At 43.3% G+C, this 18357-nt stretch overlaps 1 protein-coding gene and 1 long non-coding RNA gene across 3 annotated transcripts in view; one reads left to right on the top strand and one right to left on the bottom strand.

The window, feature by feature from the left end:
• The window catches only part of FBXW4 (F-box and WD repeat domain containing 4), a 59522-nt gene extending 50565 nt beyond the window's left edge, over positions 1-8957 (bottom strand). For both annotated transcript variants that reach the window (XM_064431104.1, XM_064431106.1), the window contains exon 1: positions 8572-8957. In XM_064431104.1, coding sequence (XP_064287174.1) covers positions 8572-8822 — 251 coding nt within the window. In that variant the 5' untranslated portion in view covers positions 8823-8957. The remainder of the gene's footprint in view (positions 1-8571) is intronic.
• Positions 8958-9110: 153 nt separating this feature from the next.
• On the top strand, positions 9111-10409 carry LOC135306715 (uncharacterized). The gene is made up of 2 exons (XR_010367484.1): positions 9111-9255; positions 9600-10409. It is a non-coding gene; the product is annotated as an uncharacterized LOC135306715 (long non-coding RNA).
• The last annotated feature ends 7948 nt before the right edge of the window (positions 10410-18357 follow it).

The following is an 18357-nucleotide window of genomic DNA, read 5'->3' as shown; positions in this document are numbered from 1 at the left end:
TCCTCCTTTTATATCCCAGACATTTAATTTATTCAAAATAGATGTAAGAAATGGGACAGACCATATGGAGAAAGATGATGTAGAAATCGGATTGATACATCCCTCCCCTTTGTCAATTATGGGGCAGCAAATGCTGAAGTGGTCAGAGACATTTGATCCCTCGCACCAGAAGTTAAATCAAGCCCAGTTATGGAATCAACTGCTGAGATACAATTTGATCACTTGATTTGCTTCCTCAACAGCATTCCTCCAGAGCAATTCCCAGAATGCATCAAAAAATGTGAAGAGTATCACTGCAATGCCTGAGAACAATTCTCAAATCTTAGAAAGTTAAAAATGTTATCACCATATAAACTTAACAATTTGATTAAAAATTCCTTTTCTCTCCTACAAGAGCCTACTTTGTTTCAGTCATGATCAACACACTTTCTACACTTGCAAACTGTTAAGAATTTTTCCATGATTCCCGAGGCAATCAACAGACATCAGACATCTGCACTGAGTGGTTGACTTAACCAGGTACCTCTTACTTCAGCAACTGTGTTGAACATCCAGAAATTCAGGAGACTAAACTACCACATGAAGTCAAATGCTATATAAAATGCTATGGAGGGAACACTATCTACTGGCCAATTGACACCTCAATCTTTCTTAGTATACAATCCAGAAAAATATTAAGCCACATGCTTAAAATGCAGCACATGCTTAAGTACTCTGTGGAATCAAGATCTTGGCATTCATGTTCCCAGAGAAGCCACCCAACAGTGAACTTCAAGACTGCTGAAGGCTGACTCACTGGGGAAAGACTGCTATTTTTAGCAGGACCTACACAGGCCTGCATCAGAAAGCAACTGGGGTACAGTCCAGCATCCTAGAAGGATGACAGGAAACACAGAATGAAGGAATGAGTGAAGACTGATTATGAGAACACAATGAAATTCAAGCAAAATGTTCTTAAAGCCATTTACAGTGCATCATCTTAGACCTCGGCTAGGGCATCACAATTATCAATATTTGATAAAGTTACTTTAGTCAGGACATAAAAGGCTTTGTTATTATCTAACTACCACCAAAAAGCACTCTATCAGGATCCCAAATCATAGTGCAATACATGACCTGAGCCAATGCATGTTTCCAATTGCATGCACTCCTGATGGAGGCTCCCTTTTCAAAGACTTGGTTATACTAAGAAAGAGAAGGTGAACATTTCTTACAGCCTGAGAGGGAGCTCCAAGAGAAAAATCATCCCAAGCAAGCCATTATAAAGGATTTTTCATTTCCCCCTTCCTACCTCTCCCCACCCTACAAAAAAAAAAGCTAAAAGTATTTTGCTCAAATTATGAATTTCCTCTCTTTCTTGGCAGAGTTACCAAAAGAAATGTAATATTCCTTCTGGAGCCCACTTCCCAGCTGCTGAAGTAAAAGACTGGAACTGTCCCCACACAGCACCACTGACCCAGGTGACCTCAGGTACCAAGGCAGCTGCTGGCCCGGGCCCCAAAATAAAACAATGAAAGAATCACTCAGCCAGAGCACATCACCTCCTAAAGCTTCACCTCCAATAGATCTTGCCTTCAATGATCCCCTCCCCATCCCAAGTCCTTTTTTACCAGAAATTATATTTCTGCAAAAGCTTCTGTGCTGTACTGCATCCCAGGGAGATTTCTGCTGGCTGTCTACAATTTCAGCATGTGCCAAAACAGTGGTGCCTGCAACAACACAGGCCGTGTTACAGAACACAACACCATCATGTCATGCCGTGTATTTTCCCAGCTGCATGGGGCACCTTAACCCACCAAAGTCCCTCATGTTTTGCTACATTTTAAGTGCTGAAGAGCTCATCTGGAATTGCAAGTCTGCAGAGACTGAATTTCTTCTGTGGACAAAATCTGCTGTCTGCATAAAAGCTGTCACCAGCCTGCCTGAGGCTTGACTGGAAGGGTCATGGAGAGAACAAACAGGTCACAGTGGCTAAGCCCCACTATCAACCTTGGCCCTGTGGCAAGGCTGGCTAACACAATGACCAACTGCACTTATTTGTGTAGTCAGGACACACCTGTCGAGCGCCAGGGTCTCAGTGCAGCTACAAGTCATGGGCCACCAACAGCCAGCCAAGAGGGAAAAGTTATTTATGTCAGGAGCCCCTGTTACTGTCCTCAACAAGTCGGCTGGCTTTCTAAATGTCTCTTCCAGGACCAAAATTCCAACTGAATTCCTTTAGCACATGACCCTTATTTAGCTTACTGCCATGTTCAGCCTGTCCTCTGTGCTCCCCTCTCCCTATGGGACGTGGGTTCAAATAACTCTGAGATGGAAAAGAGCTCTGCTGACTGTTCCTCACTGTTCCTTGCTTCCTCTGGTGTGTCTGTGCCACCTCAGATGCTACCAATCTGTCAACTGCTCCACCAAACAGTTCTTGTGAACAAGTCACCTCATGAAGAAAGCAGAGGCTGTCATGATGCCCAAAGGTACAAATAAATTTCTGTGCACACAGCAAGGACACAAACTTTCACAAAGGCTTCCCAAAAAACCACCACTACCAAGACTGAGCCAGGTCACTCTGCCACCAGAGGCCCTCTCCCTTACAAGGGACTGCAATGGGATATGGGCTAGAAACTTCTGTCAGGATTTGGACTCCCTCAGGGAGTTTCATAGTCTTTTAGGAGACAAAATATGGGCTTCTTCAAAAAATGCACTGCCCTGGAAAGATTATGAGAAAACCTGAAGCTTCTGAAGAAGTATGATGTGTACTCTGATTTGAAAGAGTAGATTGTCAGGTAAGTACTTGGATAGAATGAAATAACCCATACCTAGCCCAATAGGGTAACAACAACAAGCAAAACAAAACACATATTTTAAGCCCTGAACTACATAAAATTCTTCTCTCTTTGAATCAGTGAAGATCTTAAGGAAAGGATAGGCAGGTCTCAAAGAACTCTTACAAGCAATTTCACATATCCAGAAAAAGCAGCAGTTTCAATGTTGCGGAGCTGTCCTGGCAGATCTGTCCTGCTCAGCACTAACAGTTTAAGGCAGAGTAAGAATAAATGTAACAGCAGTTTATAAAAACCACCAACTTTTCCAGCACAAAGCAAGAGCTGCATTCCCTCATCCAGGCTTTTTCTGTTACTGCAATATCCTCCCCAGAGTATTCCCCTCTGCATCATCTGCACCAGTTCATTGCCTTCTTCATTTCTGTCTTAAAGTAATGAAACTTTGTTTTTAAAACAAGTTTTAAAAGATGAAGGAATATGAAGCAGCTTTACAAGCACTCACACTCCCTCCCCCTCCAGTGGTGAAGGCTGAGGTCTCCTATGATTGCTGCAGTTTGCATTTGGATTTGACTTGCACAGATTGGCCATTTCCTGCTCCTGTAGGTGTATACATTTTTCCAAGATCTGGAGAAAACCCAGCTTTTATTAACTCACCAAAATGCTTATACAAGCTCTTAAATACTCATAGATGATAAATCTGTCCATTAATGAATCTGCTTCTCTGAACTGGAGAATATACCATGATCCTAGTGGGCAAGGCAGAACAAGAGACAGGGGAAGAGAAAACATGCAGTGGAACACTTCTATATTTTGACATCTATTAATACATTACAAAGAACAAATTGTCAAGCTATTTAGGTTCCAACTTTTAACCTGCCCTCTAAAATTCCTTTGTAACAAAGAGGAAATAAGTTTAGCCCAGCTGCAACTTTATTCCTTTCTTCCATGCCTTAAATAAAGAATCACCTTACAATGAGCTCTTTGCCTCTCCGATTTCTCCAGTCCAAGGTGGTCCAGCAAGCAGGCCCTGGATAAAGGCTTAAAGCACCCTCTGCTATTCCTGGCTCTGACACTGACCTGCTGCAGAGAGGGCAGCTTGGTTGACATCTCCCTGCCTCTCCTTCCCCTCCAGCCCCTGTTTACCCTGGCTATTTAGGCAGCAAGCTCATCAGGACAGAGACTGCTCTTGCTGGGGCTGTACAACAGCTGGCAAAACAGACACAGACTACAGGACACAACTGTAATATCACTACATCACCAAAACCCCCAAAGGCTTTGTGTTATTACTCAGCTACAGTTTAGCTGCAGAAAGTGTTGTTAAGTCTTAACTTTTCTGTGATATGCTGCCACGCATTTTTGAAACAAAAAATTCTCCTTTCACCTTAGATCGTGAAGACATGGCTCAACTTTTACTTCAGCTGCTCCTATGACTGAGTAAAGCAAAAATCTTAGCATAAGGACTCTCTTTTTACCATCCTCCTGACAAGGTCTTGTAGCAGTACAGATCTATCTATAAAATTAGCTTGTTTATACAGAAAAAGTGAAAACCTGATCTGGAGAGACTCACAGTTCAGATGCCAAGAAGCACATCCATGTAAAGCCACTCCATAAAAGTACTTCCATAACAGTGACACAATATTCTATTGAACATGTAGTTACTGCTGATTCAATGAAGAAACAGCACATTTTTAACACTGAGAATGTGCTTTAAGAACTCTTCCAGGTCAGCCCCTACCATCCTAACACAGGGACTCAGGTGAATGTGAACCTTAGTGATTCCCTCCCCTCTGCCAAGGGGATGAAGTGTACAGATACATCCCTCAAAGCAAACTTCTTTCTTCTCCTAAAAGTGCACAATTGAATTAAGTGCCTTAAACACTTAACTTGGCTTACATCTGTGACTCCCATTTGGCTGAATCTACCAGAAAGTGAAAACATTAGAGACTGTCAATGTTGTGAATATGCCTTTCAGCATAACAGCTAGTGTCTGGGCTTAAGTCCACACCTTCCTTTGACTTCATTAGCAACTTAATTTAATACTGTTTAAGAACAAGCACATGCCCAGAGATAACCACAGCTGGCAATTTTTAAAAGTATGTAGCCAGAATGACCATTTTTTAAATTAATTTTTTTTAAATATATTACTATTTTTCTTCTCCATGCTGCTAACAGCTAGAAGTTTGCAACCAGTTTCTTATCAATCTTACCACTTCCCTATTTTGGCAGAAAGAAGTTTAATAAGCAAGCTGACTGTTCAAACAGTTTTTTTCACATAGGAGATAAAGCTTGTTTCTTCTGATCCTTGTTGTGACAATTATCTGAAGATATACCCAAAAGAAAAAGCATTTTAAAGAAAGAGTGTAATTTCCAAGTTAATCACCTTTTTAAAAATGGGAAAGTGGGGGCAGGAGTTAAGTTTCACAGCTATCTCCTTTAGGCTCAAATTTATGGCTATTTACAAAGCATTAACAGATGGCTTATCAAAAGCCACTTAACAGCAGAAATGATCAAACTATTCTGAGATGGATTTTTGTCTTAAACTGTAAATACTCCCTAGACTAGTTTTTAACTTATGCCAGCCTCCTAGGGACCATCAGTTTAAGATCTAATGTGAGAACCATGCATGTTATTTCATTAAGTATATTAACCATAAACGGTTCCAGCCTTTGCTTTCTCAACTGCAAACAGTATTGCACAAAAACCTCTCAAAAGTAAAAACTAGTGTTCACCTGCAACATTAGCCAGAACATGCAACAGAAGCTTCAGCTCCTGAATGAGTCAAAGCCAAGTCTGACAAACTCAAGAGTTATTCCATATTGCTAAGAGAGCACAGTTATCAAGGTCCAGCTATCCAACATCTTCATCACCACTCTATTTTCACAGTAATATTTTAGCTTAAATACCTACTCAGCTCAAATTTTACCTTCAACAAGCAATCTACCAGGTCCCTACTTAAAATTGCTATTAAGAAGGATGGTGTGCCCAGAAACTTGCCGAAACTCCCTCCCCAGCTTGTACTGATTACTCAAATAAAATACAGCATCTCTCTGCAAATCTTACTCCCTCAATTGCAAGAGATTGCTCTTGGAGACACGAGGAGCAAGTGCTACAGAAGAGACATGGCTAGTTAAAACCCTTCAGCTGCCACAGAGACTATTAAACTCTTCTTCAGCTAAGTAATACAAATTTTACAGCTGTATAACTCAACACATGCAGCCATACTGGTTCTTCTGCAGATGTTCAGATATCCAGAAATCCTGGTTCTGCAATATGCCCTTGCCTTGTATCTGTTGCCAAACTCTACCCTACTGGAGTAAAACTCCTGCAGCTGCCCCAGGTGCTGGATCTCCACCCAGAGATCCAAAACAAGTGTTTGTTTTTCAGGTATTCTCCATAGGATTTGATACACTATTTCAAGGAACTGGAGACTGTCTGAGCTTTCTATGAAGTTAAAAGTAATTAAAGGAATCATCCTCTAGATATATCTCAAGGCTTCTTCACAACCACTTGCAATATAACTTAGTGTGTTACCTATGTCTGAACTCCCCAGGACCAAGGAAATGCTGACCAATGTTAAAAGCAGCCCTCAGTAGTGGAGTTGTTTGAGGAAAACTTGAAAATAGGACACAACACAAAAGTACATCCTAGAATTACTAAAAAAAACCTCTGTTCACAGCAAATCTAACAGCACTGAAATCCCTGTGAGTTCATGATACTCAAGCAGCCTTCCCTTCTCTGAAACCCTCTGACCTAGCAAATCTCTTCTGTAGCTGTTTATAGACCTGCATTCCTCTGCAGGGGGAAGTGGTGGTCCTTACACACACTGCACCTGCTCTGCTGTACACCTGATCCCTACTGCAACTGAAGGAGCAGAGTATCACCTTATTCTTAATGAAAAATACAGAACTTCATTTCCTCAGGAGACAAAATCATATATCACAGTAGACAAGAGTCCAAAGCACAGCCATTCCACAGTGCTTATTCCCCTTGACTTGCAAGGGAACTTTGCTTAACTTCCAACCTGTGAACACTGAGTGGGTTGAAGTGCTGGCCTGAAAACCCAACACAAGGATTTTCAGCACCAGCAAAGTTCTGCTGCTCCTGCCAGCAGAAGCCATAATTGTTTCTCTAAAGTCTATGCATTGATGAGACAGCAACATCAGACAGCAAAACAAGGGTCAAAACTTGCCATCCTTTCTTTTGAGTCATGTCAGCACAGTGTTTATGGAAACAATACTGAGTCACTAAATGACAAACAAGATCCATGCTGGCAGCTAAAGAGAAGCCATAGGAAGGGATTTGTAGATCCCAACAACACAAACCTCTCTTGGGATCCTTAAATGAGGAAGGAAGGCTCACTTTGTGAAGTTGCCTCCAAGTGGCATTTGGCACACAGCCAAATTTGAAAGAGGAAAGGCAAACTCTGGATCATCACTAAGCAAGGCCCAAGGCCCAAAGGTACTTCATCTAAGAAAATGTTGGTGTCATACACACTGCAAAGCCTAGAGGGCTTGACCCTATTCCTAACCTGTGCTCTGCTATTGAACTGGGGAAAAAAACTCAAATAATTCCTACTCACAAAACTTTAAAACCCAGAAGCTATGAAAAGTCCAAGAGTCACTTTCTCCGTGCCAGCCATCACCATTCATACCAGCAAGCTGCTCTGAGAGAACCTAAGATATGTGTTCCTGGGGGCCCACAAAAGCTCTTTCACCTAAGAATGTGCTGAGCCCACTCTCCAGCCTTTTCCCAGGCCTTGCTCCCTTGCAGCTTCTTCTCTGAGGTGCTTTTAAGACCATGGCAGAAATCAGTGCTCAGAAGTGGGGAGGGCATGTGGGCATATAGGATCCATGCCAGCTGCACACAGCTCCATCTCCTTGTGCTCCAACCTCCCCTAGCCTGAAGCCCCCAAGCCTCAGTGTTTGGAGGGGTCTGGGGACTGAGAAGATCACAAAATCACAGAGTTATTAGGGTTGGAAAAGACCTCTAAACATAATCTAACCCAACCTCCCTGCCAAGGCAGGGTGACCTAGAGCAGGTTACACAGCCATGAGTCCAGGTGGGATTTGAATGTCTCCAGAGGCAGACTCCATGCCCTCCCTTGGCAGCCCATTCCAGTGCTTTGCCACCCTCAGCATAACGTTCTTCCTCATGTGCAGGTGAAACTTTGTTGTTTTAGTTTATGGACGTTGCTACTCATCCTGTTGCTGGCACCTGCCTTTGAGATACTTCAATGCATTGATGAGATCCTTCTCAGTCATCTCTAGACTGAACAGGCCTGGCTCCCACAGGGGAGAGTTCAGACCTCTTATCATTGTTCCTGGCCTCCGCTGGACCCTCACCCGTAGCTCCCTGTCTTTCTTGTATCGAGGAGGCCAGAACTGGACACAGTTCTCCAGACGTGGAGAGGGCCTCACGCTCCAGCACTCCCGCTGGGCCTGCCATTGAGACACCCCGTGAAACGCCGCCATCCCCGCCGCTGCCTCGTGGGGACGAGAGGCGCCTCCCCCACCCCTGCGGGCAGCGCCGGGGCTGGGCCCCGCCACCCGGCGTGCGCCCTCGGCCGCTCCCTGCCAGGGAGGCCCTTCCGCGCCCTCGCCGCCCCTCCTGGCGCAGGGAAAGGGCGGCGCAACCGCGCTCGGGGAATGGCCCCGCGTCCCCCGCCCCTCGCGGCCCAGCGGAGCCACGCCAGGAGCGCAGCGCGGCCCTGGCAACCGGCTGGGCCGCGGCATCCCCGGCCTTTCCGGGCCGCCGCCGCCGCCGCCCCCCGCCCTTCCGCCGGGAAGGCCGCGCTTACACATCGGTGCCGAGCTGGGTGAAGCCGGAGTTGAGGCAGCCGCGGGCTATGCGCCTCCAGAGGACATCGCGGCCGCTGAGGAAGCGCAGGCGGCGGCAGACCTGGGCCAGGCGGCCCAAGGCCTGCGCGTCCAGGTAGGAGCAGATGAGGAGCAGCAGCTCCTCAGGTAAGGCCCAGAGCGGGGAGGGGGGGGAGGCGGCCCGGGATCCCCCCTCCGCCTGGGGGGACCGGGGGCTGCCCTTCCTCCCCATGGAGCAGCAGCTCCCGCCCCTCCTCCCCGGGAGCCGGAGCTGCTGCTGCCCGGGGGAGGCCAAGCCATGGACGGGGCAGCCGCTCCCCAGTCACATGGGGCAGAAGCCGCTGCCTGTCACTGCCCCCTCCGGGGGAGGAGGCGGCTGCCGGGACCGGAGGGGGCACGGGCCGCCGAGCCCCCCCTCGTTAGCCGATTAATTCATTAACGGGAGCCGCTTGCCCTCCCCCGCACCCCCTCGCCACGCCACGACCGGCTCACGGGTCTGTGTCTTCCGCTCTGGGCTTAGCAACGTCACCTGATCCGAGTATTCCCTAATAACGTGAACAATTAATGGTGGAGATGGTGATCCCAGGTAACCAGAACATCTGCCTCGCCACCTGGAGCAACACCGGCTAGGTACTGCAGTCCTGCAAAGGAAGGTGAACAGCAAGGTGATTTAATGCTCGTTAATTATCCTTGACCAGGGTCAGAAGCGCCTGTCACCCACAGAGTGACAGCAGGGGTCATCTGGTGCTGCACAGCAGTTTTCAACACTCCCAGATCCCCATGACACATAAAAGAAAGGGTCTTCCCCATATAAGAGCAGGCCTTGCTACAATGGATTTAGGGCTGGCTTTTCACCTGCACCCTTCCTTGCAAACCATTCCCACCCCCTGCAGAGTGGTTTGGGTCTGAAAAGTGCCCACAGTTCACACGTGTGTGTACACATACATACACAAGCACACCACCTCGAAAGAACAGTTCATAATAACTGAGTCATTGTTGCCATCCACAGGAGCCTGGAGTACTGACAAGGCAGGATTCTGGTCCAAAATGGCAAAGTAGCTGTCCACAGACAGTGGAGCAGGAAAATATGAGTCTAGTGTTGTGTTATTCTTTCTTACAGTACTTTCCACTCTACATAAGCCTGAAATGCTGGGGAAATTTCTTCCTCAGAATAAAAAAAAAAAAAAAAAAGATAAATTATAAGAAGTTCATCATCTGCCTAGAATGCTTTGAACAGGTATCACTTAGCCACCACAATCAACATCTCATGTTGCAGGGTGGAGTAGGATAATAAATTTTAGCATATAATGATGTTACCATAGTATACAGGCCACTTGACAGTACTTGCATCCTATTCCAGAAAGTCATCTTGTCTGTCTAATCTGAAGCTCCCAAATACTGCTATGAATAAATCAACAGGTCTGGAAGCCTCGTGTTTTAGAATTCAAAACTGCTGGATAAGGAGCTCTCTGGTCCATTTACACTAAGTTTTAATATACCCTGGAAGTCAAGGAAGTTTCAGAAGCAGATTTTTTTATCACCATTTTCAAGGAGTGATGTCTGAAGTAATTAAAATTTTCTCAACCTGAGTTTGAGCTCATTTGAAATTAACAGCACATCTAGTACAGGACTTAAGTAGCCAGCTGAAAGGGAGGTAATACAACAAATTTTCCTTAAAATTATGGAAACTTTGTGTGAATGCAATTTTATGTCAATTTCATATCTTTCTGATAACACAAAACTTGTTCTTTTTGTAACAGACTACAATACTTTCTGAAACATTAAAATTATTGATTAAAATAAAAGCTTTAAAAGCTGAGTGACTGTCTGAAATTGTTATTGTAAAGACATACTTAATATCAAGTTGGTCTTTTTCTAGTAGGATCCCACAGAGACTGCTTGTGCACCCCACACTATTTAAGATATTTACTAACAATCTGAAAAAAATCTGAAATCCTTCTTAGCAAAACTTTGTAGGAGGCACAGAGCATGGAGCAAGAGGCAAAGGATGCTTATGGCTGCATAGCCCTAAGTTAAGTTAAGGCATAATCACATCATATGTATTTCAATCAAGCCAAATGTAAAGTCTCACATCTAGGAACAAAGAACGTAGGTCACACTGAAAGGATGTAACTCTATCCTGCAAAGCTGCAATTCCGTAAAGACTTCATTAAGATGAATAATCAGCTGAACGTGAGCTCCTTCTGCTGTGCTGTGACCAAAGGGCTAGTGCTGTCCTGGGAACAAACAGGAGCTCAGAGTTCTTTTACCTCTGGTTTTGACTCTGTTGTGACTGTTTTGGAAATAATTTGTCCAGACAACACTTCAAGAAGGATGTTTAGAGGGGTTTCAAAGAAGAGTAGTAAAGAATGATTACAGAACTGTCAAACATGTTTTGTAGTAAGACCCAAAGAGCTCAATCTATTTTAGCTTTCTAAAGAGAAGGTTAAGGTGTGAGGTGATCATACCTTATGAGCACTGAAACAGGAAGAAAAATCTGGATCTTCCATTTAACAGACAAAGAGATAAGATCTCTTGACAGAAGGTGATGGGAAACAAATTCATGAATGAAGTGTGCTTTTGTAGTCAATAAAATCAACTGTTGAAACAGCTTACCAAGATTTATGGTAGATTCACCATTAATGGATTCATAAAAAACAATACCAGTTGGGTTTGGTTTTGAGTTTTTATCCTTTGAGAGAGAGAGAGTGAGTGAGTGAGAAGCTTGACAACAATTGCTAAAACTTCACCAGGAATTGACCTGGGTAGTCCTAACTCAGGATATCAGACCAACACAGCCCAAGGGGTCTCTTCCAGTCTTAGGCTCTCTTACTCTACAGAGGCAACATGTGCATTGTGCATCTCCTGCACTGTGTGGCACCCAAATTCCAGTGGACAGTTTCCAGCCTCTGGCTGTGCTGCTTTACCAAGAAAAACTACTTGGTGCGGACCAGAAGGAGCCTGGGTGCAAAGTGCACGGGCAGTATGACGTCCTGGGATGCCAGGCCCAAGGTATGGACAAGTGCAAGTGAAGAAGGGGGCCTTGGTGCCTTCCAGTCTGTAACCCAAGGTATAAACAACTGTGAAATATTTGGTTAAGATGGAAGGTGTTTACACCCAGTAATCTTGGAGAAGGTCAACTACACTCCAACAAGGGGACATAGAGCAGTATGAAGAAAAAAATTACAATACGTTCCTCTTAAACATGGCATTGTTTTAAAGTATGGACCATAGTCTTACAACATAGTAACAATAGTTATTTTTTGCCCAAAATGTAAATGTCATCCATTACTTTCTCTGGGTTCTTTTTTCAGAGAAATAGACCAGCAACTGCTTACCCTTGCACACACTCTCAGGCATGGTTTTGGGTTCTGCCTGTTGCAGAGCTGTCACAAAGCTGTGCATTGCAGACTGAGAACCTCATAGCCTTACTCTGCATTAATGCCAAAGTAAGTGCTTATGTAGGTGTCTGCAGGAGCAAGAACTGAGGAAGGTTCTGAACCATTCCTAAAACTGTATGTGTAGCATGCACTGCATTTATTATAATATTAATATTTATATAATTATTTTGCACTGCATTGTTCACACTCTAATAAAGGACTTGAAGCAGGTGCTCTGTGCAGTGTAAGCATAATAATGTATCATTCCCAAATCTTACAAAGATCCCAGTCCTTTTCATGGCTCATGACCAGTCTGAACCTCTAGAAGAGGGGGTAGGGTTCTGTGCTGAAGTAGCAGACCATTCCAGTATCACAGCTTGTAAACTAAGAATCAGGGGGCTTATGTCTGCACAGCCTTAACAGCATAAGTCAATGAAATCCAGCTTGGAGAAACACCATTTGAATACCTGCCTGTCAATTTTTTTTTTCTGTCTTCAAGGGGTTTTATTATTTGCAGTGCCCTCAAATACACCTTTCCACCTAAAGACACATTCATGTGGACAGCTCTTTGTTTTGTTTTTCCTTCCAACCAATGCTTTTGTGTATTTCTGAAACTTAAGACACCTCTTCTGCTACTACAGTACTTATCTGTAACACCATCGCTTTGAGGGATTAAAGCAGGTTACTTGTTACACACTTAGATCAAGAGTTATCTGAGTAGAAAGTCTATCCCGTTAGGGTTGGCGGAATCTGTTTTTGATCTTGAGTTGTTTTGATTTTCTCTAAGAGCAAGTAACATGTTATTTTAACTTCTGAATAAGGTGTGCTACCTGACTGTGTCTCTTCTGTTTGGCAGAAAGGATTAGAAACCTCCACAGAACTTGCACTCTATTAAAGCAGAGTGCTCACCATTGAGAGCCAAGGAGCTGAATTGTTTTCAGATTATATGTGTGTGTGTGTCTTTCCCACATCAAAGACTTTGATGGAAGCTGTTCACGCTATTGTCAGGAATGCAGGGATTGGCACAAAGGTGATTAGCAAAATTGCTTTTCTGTAGGAGAAGCACAAAAATTATCAAAGGATTAAAGAGGATAAAATTAAAAGGTTATGCTGAATTTGGGGGCAAATTTTCTGCTTTTAAATTTTCTCCCAAATTATACATATTGATTTGGTTTTACCTATAAAATATTTGCCAGAAGAAACCACGATTAGAAGCTGTTTAATACAGGTTCTGTTAAAGGGAGATGAAAAAATCTTCCCTTAAAAATATTCTGAACAAACCCTATTCCAAAACCCATCCACAAGAAGCTTTTGATGAATACTATGGGCACACAGCTAGCAGCCGTCCTTAAAATGTTCTTAACAGCCACAGGACTGAGACCTTTAGTCATGATTATGCTGAAAATTATGATAACAAACAATTCCATAAATCAGTTTGTCATCAGTGATGCTGTTTGTTTACTTTTCTCACTACACTCTGCTGACAAAGATACTAAACTGAGGGGATCACTTTCATTATCCACTTGCTAGGCACATGCAATGCTTTTGTATTTTGATCAAGCAGCTGAGCTGCTTGAATGGTTTGGGAAAAAAGGCAATAAAAAGGGATTCTCGAATATTTTAGTGTATCAAAATGAACAGAGCCTTCCAGAATCTTTCTTGCTTGGCAAAACTGCAGTGCAATAAAAAAAATATATCACCTCCCATAGCCAGCAGAAGTGTCTCATCTTACTGGTTCAGACTCTGCTTATTGTGCATTTTATTTTGAAGAGTCCTCTGTTATTTGCTAAGTACAAGCCATATACCTATTTCTTGTCTTTGCATTTTGAGTTTTGTTTGTTTGTTTTACTAATCTTTCTTCCCAGGAAGTCACCCGGAATATTTTATTTGTTTTAAACCTCATTTATCAAAGTATTATCTAAAGCATCGGTTCAGAAAATGTTCATTTTAACTGTTTTCCCAACAATGACCTTCTTCCTCCCCCCCAGGCCACATCAAGTTGTCATTCACCAGACAGCTGTGGAATTTGGAATCATTCCTTTTAAACACTTTACAATTCCAAATGGTAGATTTCTAATGGCACAATATGATTGCCACAAAGATCTTTAAATTTCCCAATCCTCCAGGCTTCAAAGGCTGGACCGTCCTTGATCTCCTGAAGGAATGCTTTTGAATCTTGTTCTTTTATAGGGGCTACCTATGAAGATATTTTAGGGGCTTTTTCCTTTCGTCCTTAAAACCTGAGGAACTAAACATTCAAATACCGCTGGCATTTTTAGGAGTGAGATCAAGACATACAAAGTTGTTTCTAGGGATTCTCAGCTCAGTTTTTATTAATTCCACAAGTAGTTCCAAAACTTTTTGGAGTATTTATAAAGCAATATAAATATTTTTGTGTAGCAGTGACTGTGACACTGTTTTATCCTGCATTTTCCTTCTACCTACATGGCTGCATTGTGCAGTTCCTCACCTGCCTTGAGCAAGTCTGACAGTGCCCTGACTCATCCTGTGTCCATGGGTACAGAGGGATTCATTGCTCTTGGAGGATTCACTGCTGTCATATCACTTACAAGGTAATAGTTTGTTTAAGAAAGGTGAGCAAACCTAATCCTACAAATGGTTTTGGGTCTGCCTTGACCAGGCAAGCAAGACGGAGCCTAATTACCTGCAGCAACTACAAATAAGCAAAATTATTAGAGTCCTAGGCTTACTTCTCTCTTTTTCTACAGTCAGAGGAAACATTTCACTATTTGTCCTTTCTTTCACAATAGGATTTCTCAGTCTGGAAGCTGACATTTTTTATTTCTTGCTGGCTAATTCTATTTCTTACTACTGAAACACAAAATTCATTAATTTGAAGTTAAGAGATTTACAGTGCAGCAACAGGAATCTGGCTGGTGCTAGAAACAGCCTTTCTTTCTATTCAGTTCAGCTTATGCCAACCCATAAGGCAGGTTTTATCCTCTCTCCTCTTAAAAATGAAACACACATATAAATAAATCAAGGACGGTATCCCACTGTCTGCACACAGTAGGTCCTAGTGCTGCAGCAGAGCACCTTGTGCACAGTCCTACCACACAAATTCATGATAGATTTGGGGTCTTCAGCTAGCACCCACCTTGGGGAAAGCACTGTCCTTTCTGTGCCCCTACAGTACCTCACACGACATGACCTCTGCTGTGACTGAGCCTCTCAAGTATTGTTAGAAGGAGCAATTAATGCTTTGTCAGTGCAGTAAGTGTATGTTTAGATACCCCGTGTTGGTAGTGCACGTGATTTTTAAATAGTCTGCAGCCTAACCTCAGGTTTTGTGACGACAATAACAAACTGCAGGAACCACTGATTACTAACCCAGTTTATGGGTCAGGGAACAGGCCTTAGATCCTCATTTACACAGTTTTGTATGATCACATAAGGCCCCACTCTCCAAGACTATTTTTATTTGTTTGTTTAGATCAGTTTAAAAAAAAAAAATCCCAGGTCCCAAAATAGAGAATGTTTTCCTTTGGAACTGGAAGCAAACACACTTGATGGCTTTAACATCTGTTGGACAATGCGTGGTTGGGTGGTGGGCACCTCACACAGTTTTGTGACAAACACATGTGCATACAGCGTGTCAGATTATAAATCCAAGAATAAAGAGTCATTAAAACCTCCCTTCTCTAGCCCACCTGCCATGAAAATAGGCTTTTCACTCTATCTATTTAAACTGAAAATTGAGTATTCTGAAGAAAAATGCCGACATTCCAGGGATTCAAGTCAAAATCTCCCCCTCCAGTAAAGGAGGTCTGTCAATTGAACATAGATTGATCCATTGTCTGTCTCCCATCAGGACCCACAAGCCACCCCATGCACATATGCTTCTATTCTGGCTTGAAACAGACCTCACAGTCCCAGGCCATCACAGCAACACTTACATCTGCCATGGGCTTGATCTGAAACTGCACAATTCTCAAATACCTTTCTGGTTTTAGCATGTGGTGCAGTTTTTGGGTGCAGATTCCAGTGAGATTAGCTTGCTACCCAGCAGAGCATGAGCCCCCTCAGCTCCACCATGAGTACAAACCTTCCTGCTCTTGGAAGGGAGAAAAGGAGAAAGAGACTCTTGCACACTGGGTCAACTTTTATCAGAATTCACTTGACTGCCATGAGTGCTAAATTCTCTCCTATCCTTTTTCTTTTCATCCAGTTTGCAGTGGATTTACCATTGTTAGTATGCCTGAAGTGTTAGTAATAATCTATTGAAATGCATTTCAAGTACAAAACATCCAGGCTGGACAAGATGTCCATGTCCCTGCAGAGGAGAAAAGGCTTCTGAGTAACAGACATAGGTTGTGACTCTTGAAACTGAATTTACTAGTATGGTGAAGCCTGACAAATCACAGTGCTTCTCACAGATTATTCTCCTCAGTAGTAATTGTGCTTCTTCATCTGTTTAGCCACTGTGAGCCTTTAACACACTCTGAGCCTAATAACTGCATTAGTAATGCCAGGAAGAAAACAGCTTTCTAAGGCAGGTAAAGTCCACAGCATTTTTTCCCTTTTGGTTATGTCTTTTTTCATGCACACACATACAAAAGTGCCTTTTCTTTTCCCAGCATGAATACCTGTACAAGGCACCAGTGAAGCCATCTCCTTGCTTGTTTTCTGTTGCCCCTCTGAAGTGTGGGGCCCATTTGCTGTGTGGATGCTCTGGCAGGTGTTTGGATGTGCAGGTGTGTGCACAGGCAAAGTCCTGAGCGCAAGCACAAGGATTCAAATATCAGGACCTTTCAGCCTGAACCTGACACTGCCACTTTAAAACCAGAGATGTGGACATCAAAGTTTTCCACTCCCCAGAAGGAAAGGACTATTTTACACGATGTCTCTCATCTCTCTGCCTTTCCTACAGCCTTCTCTCTCTCTCTCTCACATACACACTTTTTCTAATACCATCCCTCCCTCTCCACTTCAAACCATGGGAAAAACCTAGGAAAAGAAGCTTGCCGACTAAGGGACCGTTTCACTGCATTGTGTTTTCCAGCTAGACCTGAACAGACTGAAATCAATTCAGCTCTCTCTTGCTCGCTCTTTCCCTCCCTCTCCCATGTCTTTTTTTGTTTCTCTTAGATCGTGCTCTCTGCCTTAAGAAAGCCCGGTTTAGTTATATCCATCCCCATAGCAATCAAGTGACCAGTGTTTTTTTATTGCTTGTAAAAACACAGTATCTTTTTCATGGGAGTCAGGTTCTCCTTTGGTTTGAAATGCCCAGTGAGCAGTGGCAACAACCTGCAGAATCTTTGATCAATTCTCACATATCCATTTGAAGTATCTTTAGTAGACCCATCAAAAGAAAGGGGCTTGGTAATTAATATTTTAATAGAGTGCACCAGCCTCTCACTGTGTTATTGGCAAGAGGCCTGATTTAACAGGAGCACACAAATACCTCTGTCTGATCTGAATTGCTACGTGCTCTAAAAAAATATACGTTATTAAAGCTGAAGTCCAGCTGTTGCTATATTAATATCCTCTGTTTTTTATTTGCTCCTACCTTTTGGAAGGTTTCAGTTTTCATTCTGAAATTTTCCAGGCTTGCTCCCAATACTGAGGTTATAACTGCAGGGTAAGAAGCAGAGGAGAATGCAAGAAGGTTCACTGGAAACTTGAACAGGTGAGATTCAGCACAGCAGAGCCAGCAGCCCAAAGAAGACAGAAGTGTCACTTAAATTTTGATTGTACAACCTGTTGACAAAAGGACAAAATTAAGATGTGTGTGCAAGCTGGCTCTTATGCCTTCCAGTCTTTGGAACAGTTAATTCCACAGTGAGTGTTCCCTTAACATATTTTTTTCTTTCCCAGAGTTGTCCAGGGTCTCAGGACCAGATGCGAGGGTGCTGTAAACAAGAGTTTTCCCTAAGTTTTACAGAATTATGCTGCTTTATATTGAAACAGGGCGTCACCTAAAGAAAACACAAAAATTATCCACCTATCCAGAACTTCCACAATAAAGAAAACCCAGTAACCAAGACTAACCACAAAACAAATATCCAGTGAAAACCAAACACAATTTCAAAATGGTTTAAGTAAGAAAAATGAAAGTGCTGTGAAGTTGCAGGTGGATATCACACCCAGTGGAGCAGAGCCCCAGTCCTGTAGGACATGCATAACACTCTCCCAGGCAAACTGGGCTTGTAAAGTCCAGCCAGCAGGTAATGGCATGCCAAGGGCTTCTTCTCAAGTAGCCCCCCTTGATCACAAAATGATGAGGTCTTGGTATGCTTTAATGGCAGCTAGATCAAAACCAGCACTGCAGAAACCCGATCACCACTTACCAGGTGTTCAGTTCAGTCAGCAGCCGGTCCCAGGGCAGGTACATCCCATTTGAGAACTCAATTGTCACTTTCTTTG

Source organism: Passer domesticus, chromosome 8 (assembly GCF_036417665.1).
Source record: "Passer domesticus isolate bPasDom1 chromosome 8, bPasDom1.hap1, whole genome shotgun sequence".
In the NCBI taxonomy this organism is placed as follows: Eukaryota; Metazoa; Chordata; class Aves; order Passeriformes; family Passeridae; genus Passer; species Passer domesticus.
The sequence above is the reverse complement of the archived record's forward strand: the minus strand, read 5'-3'. Positions and strand labels throughout refer to the sequence as shown.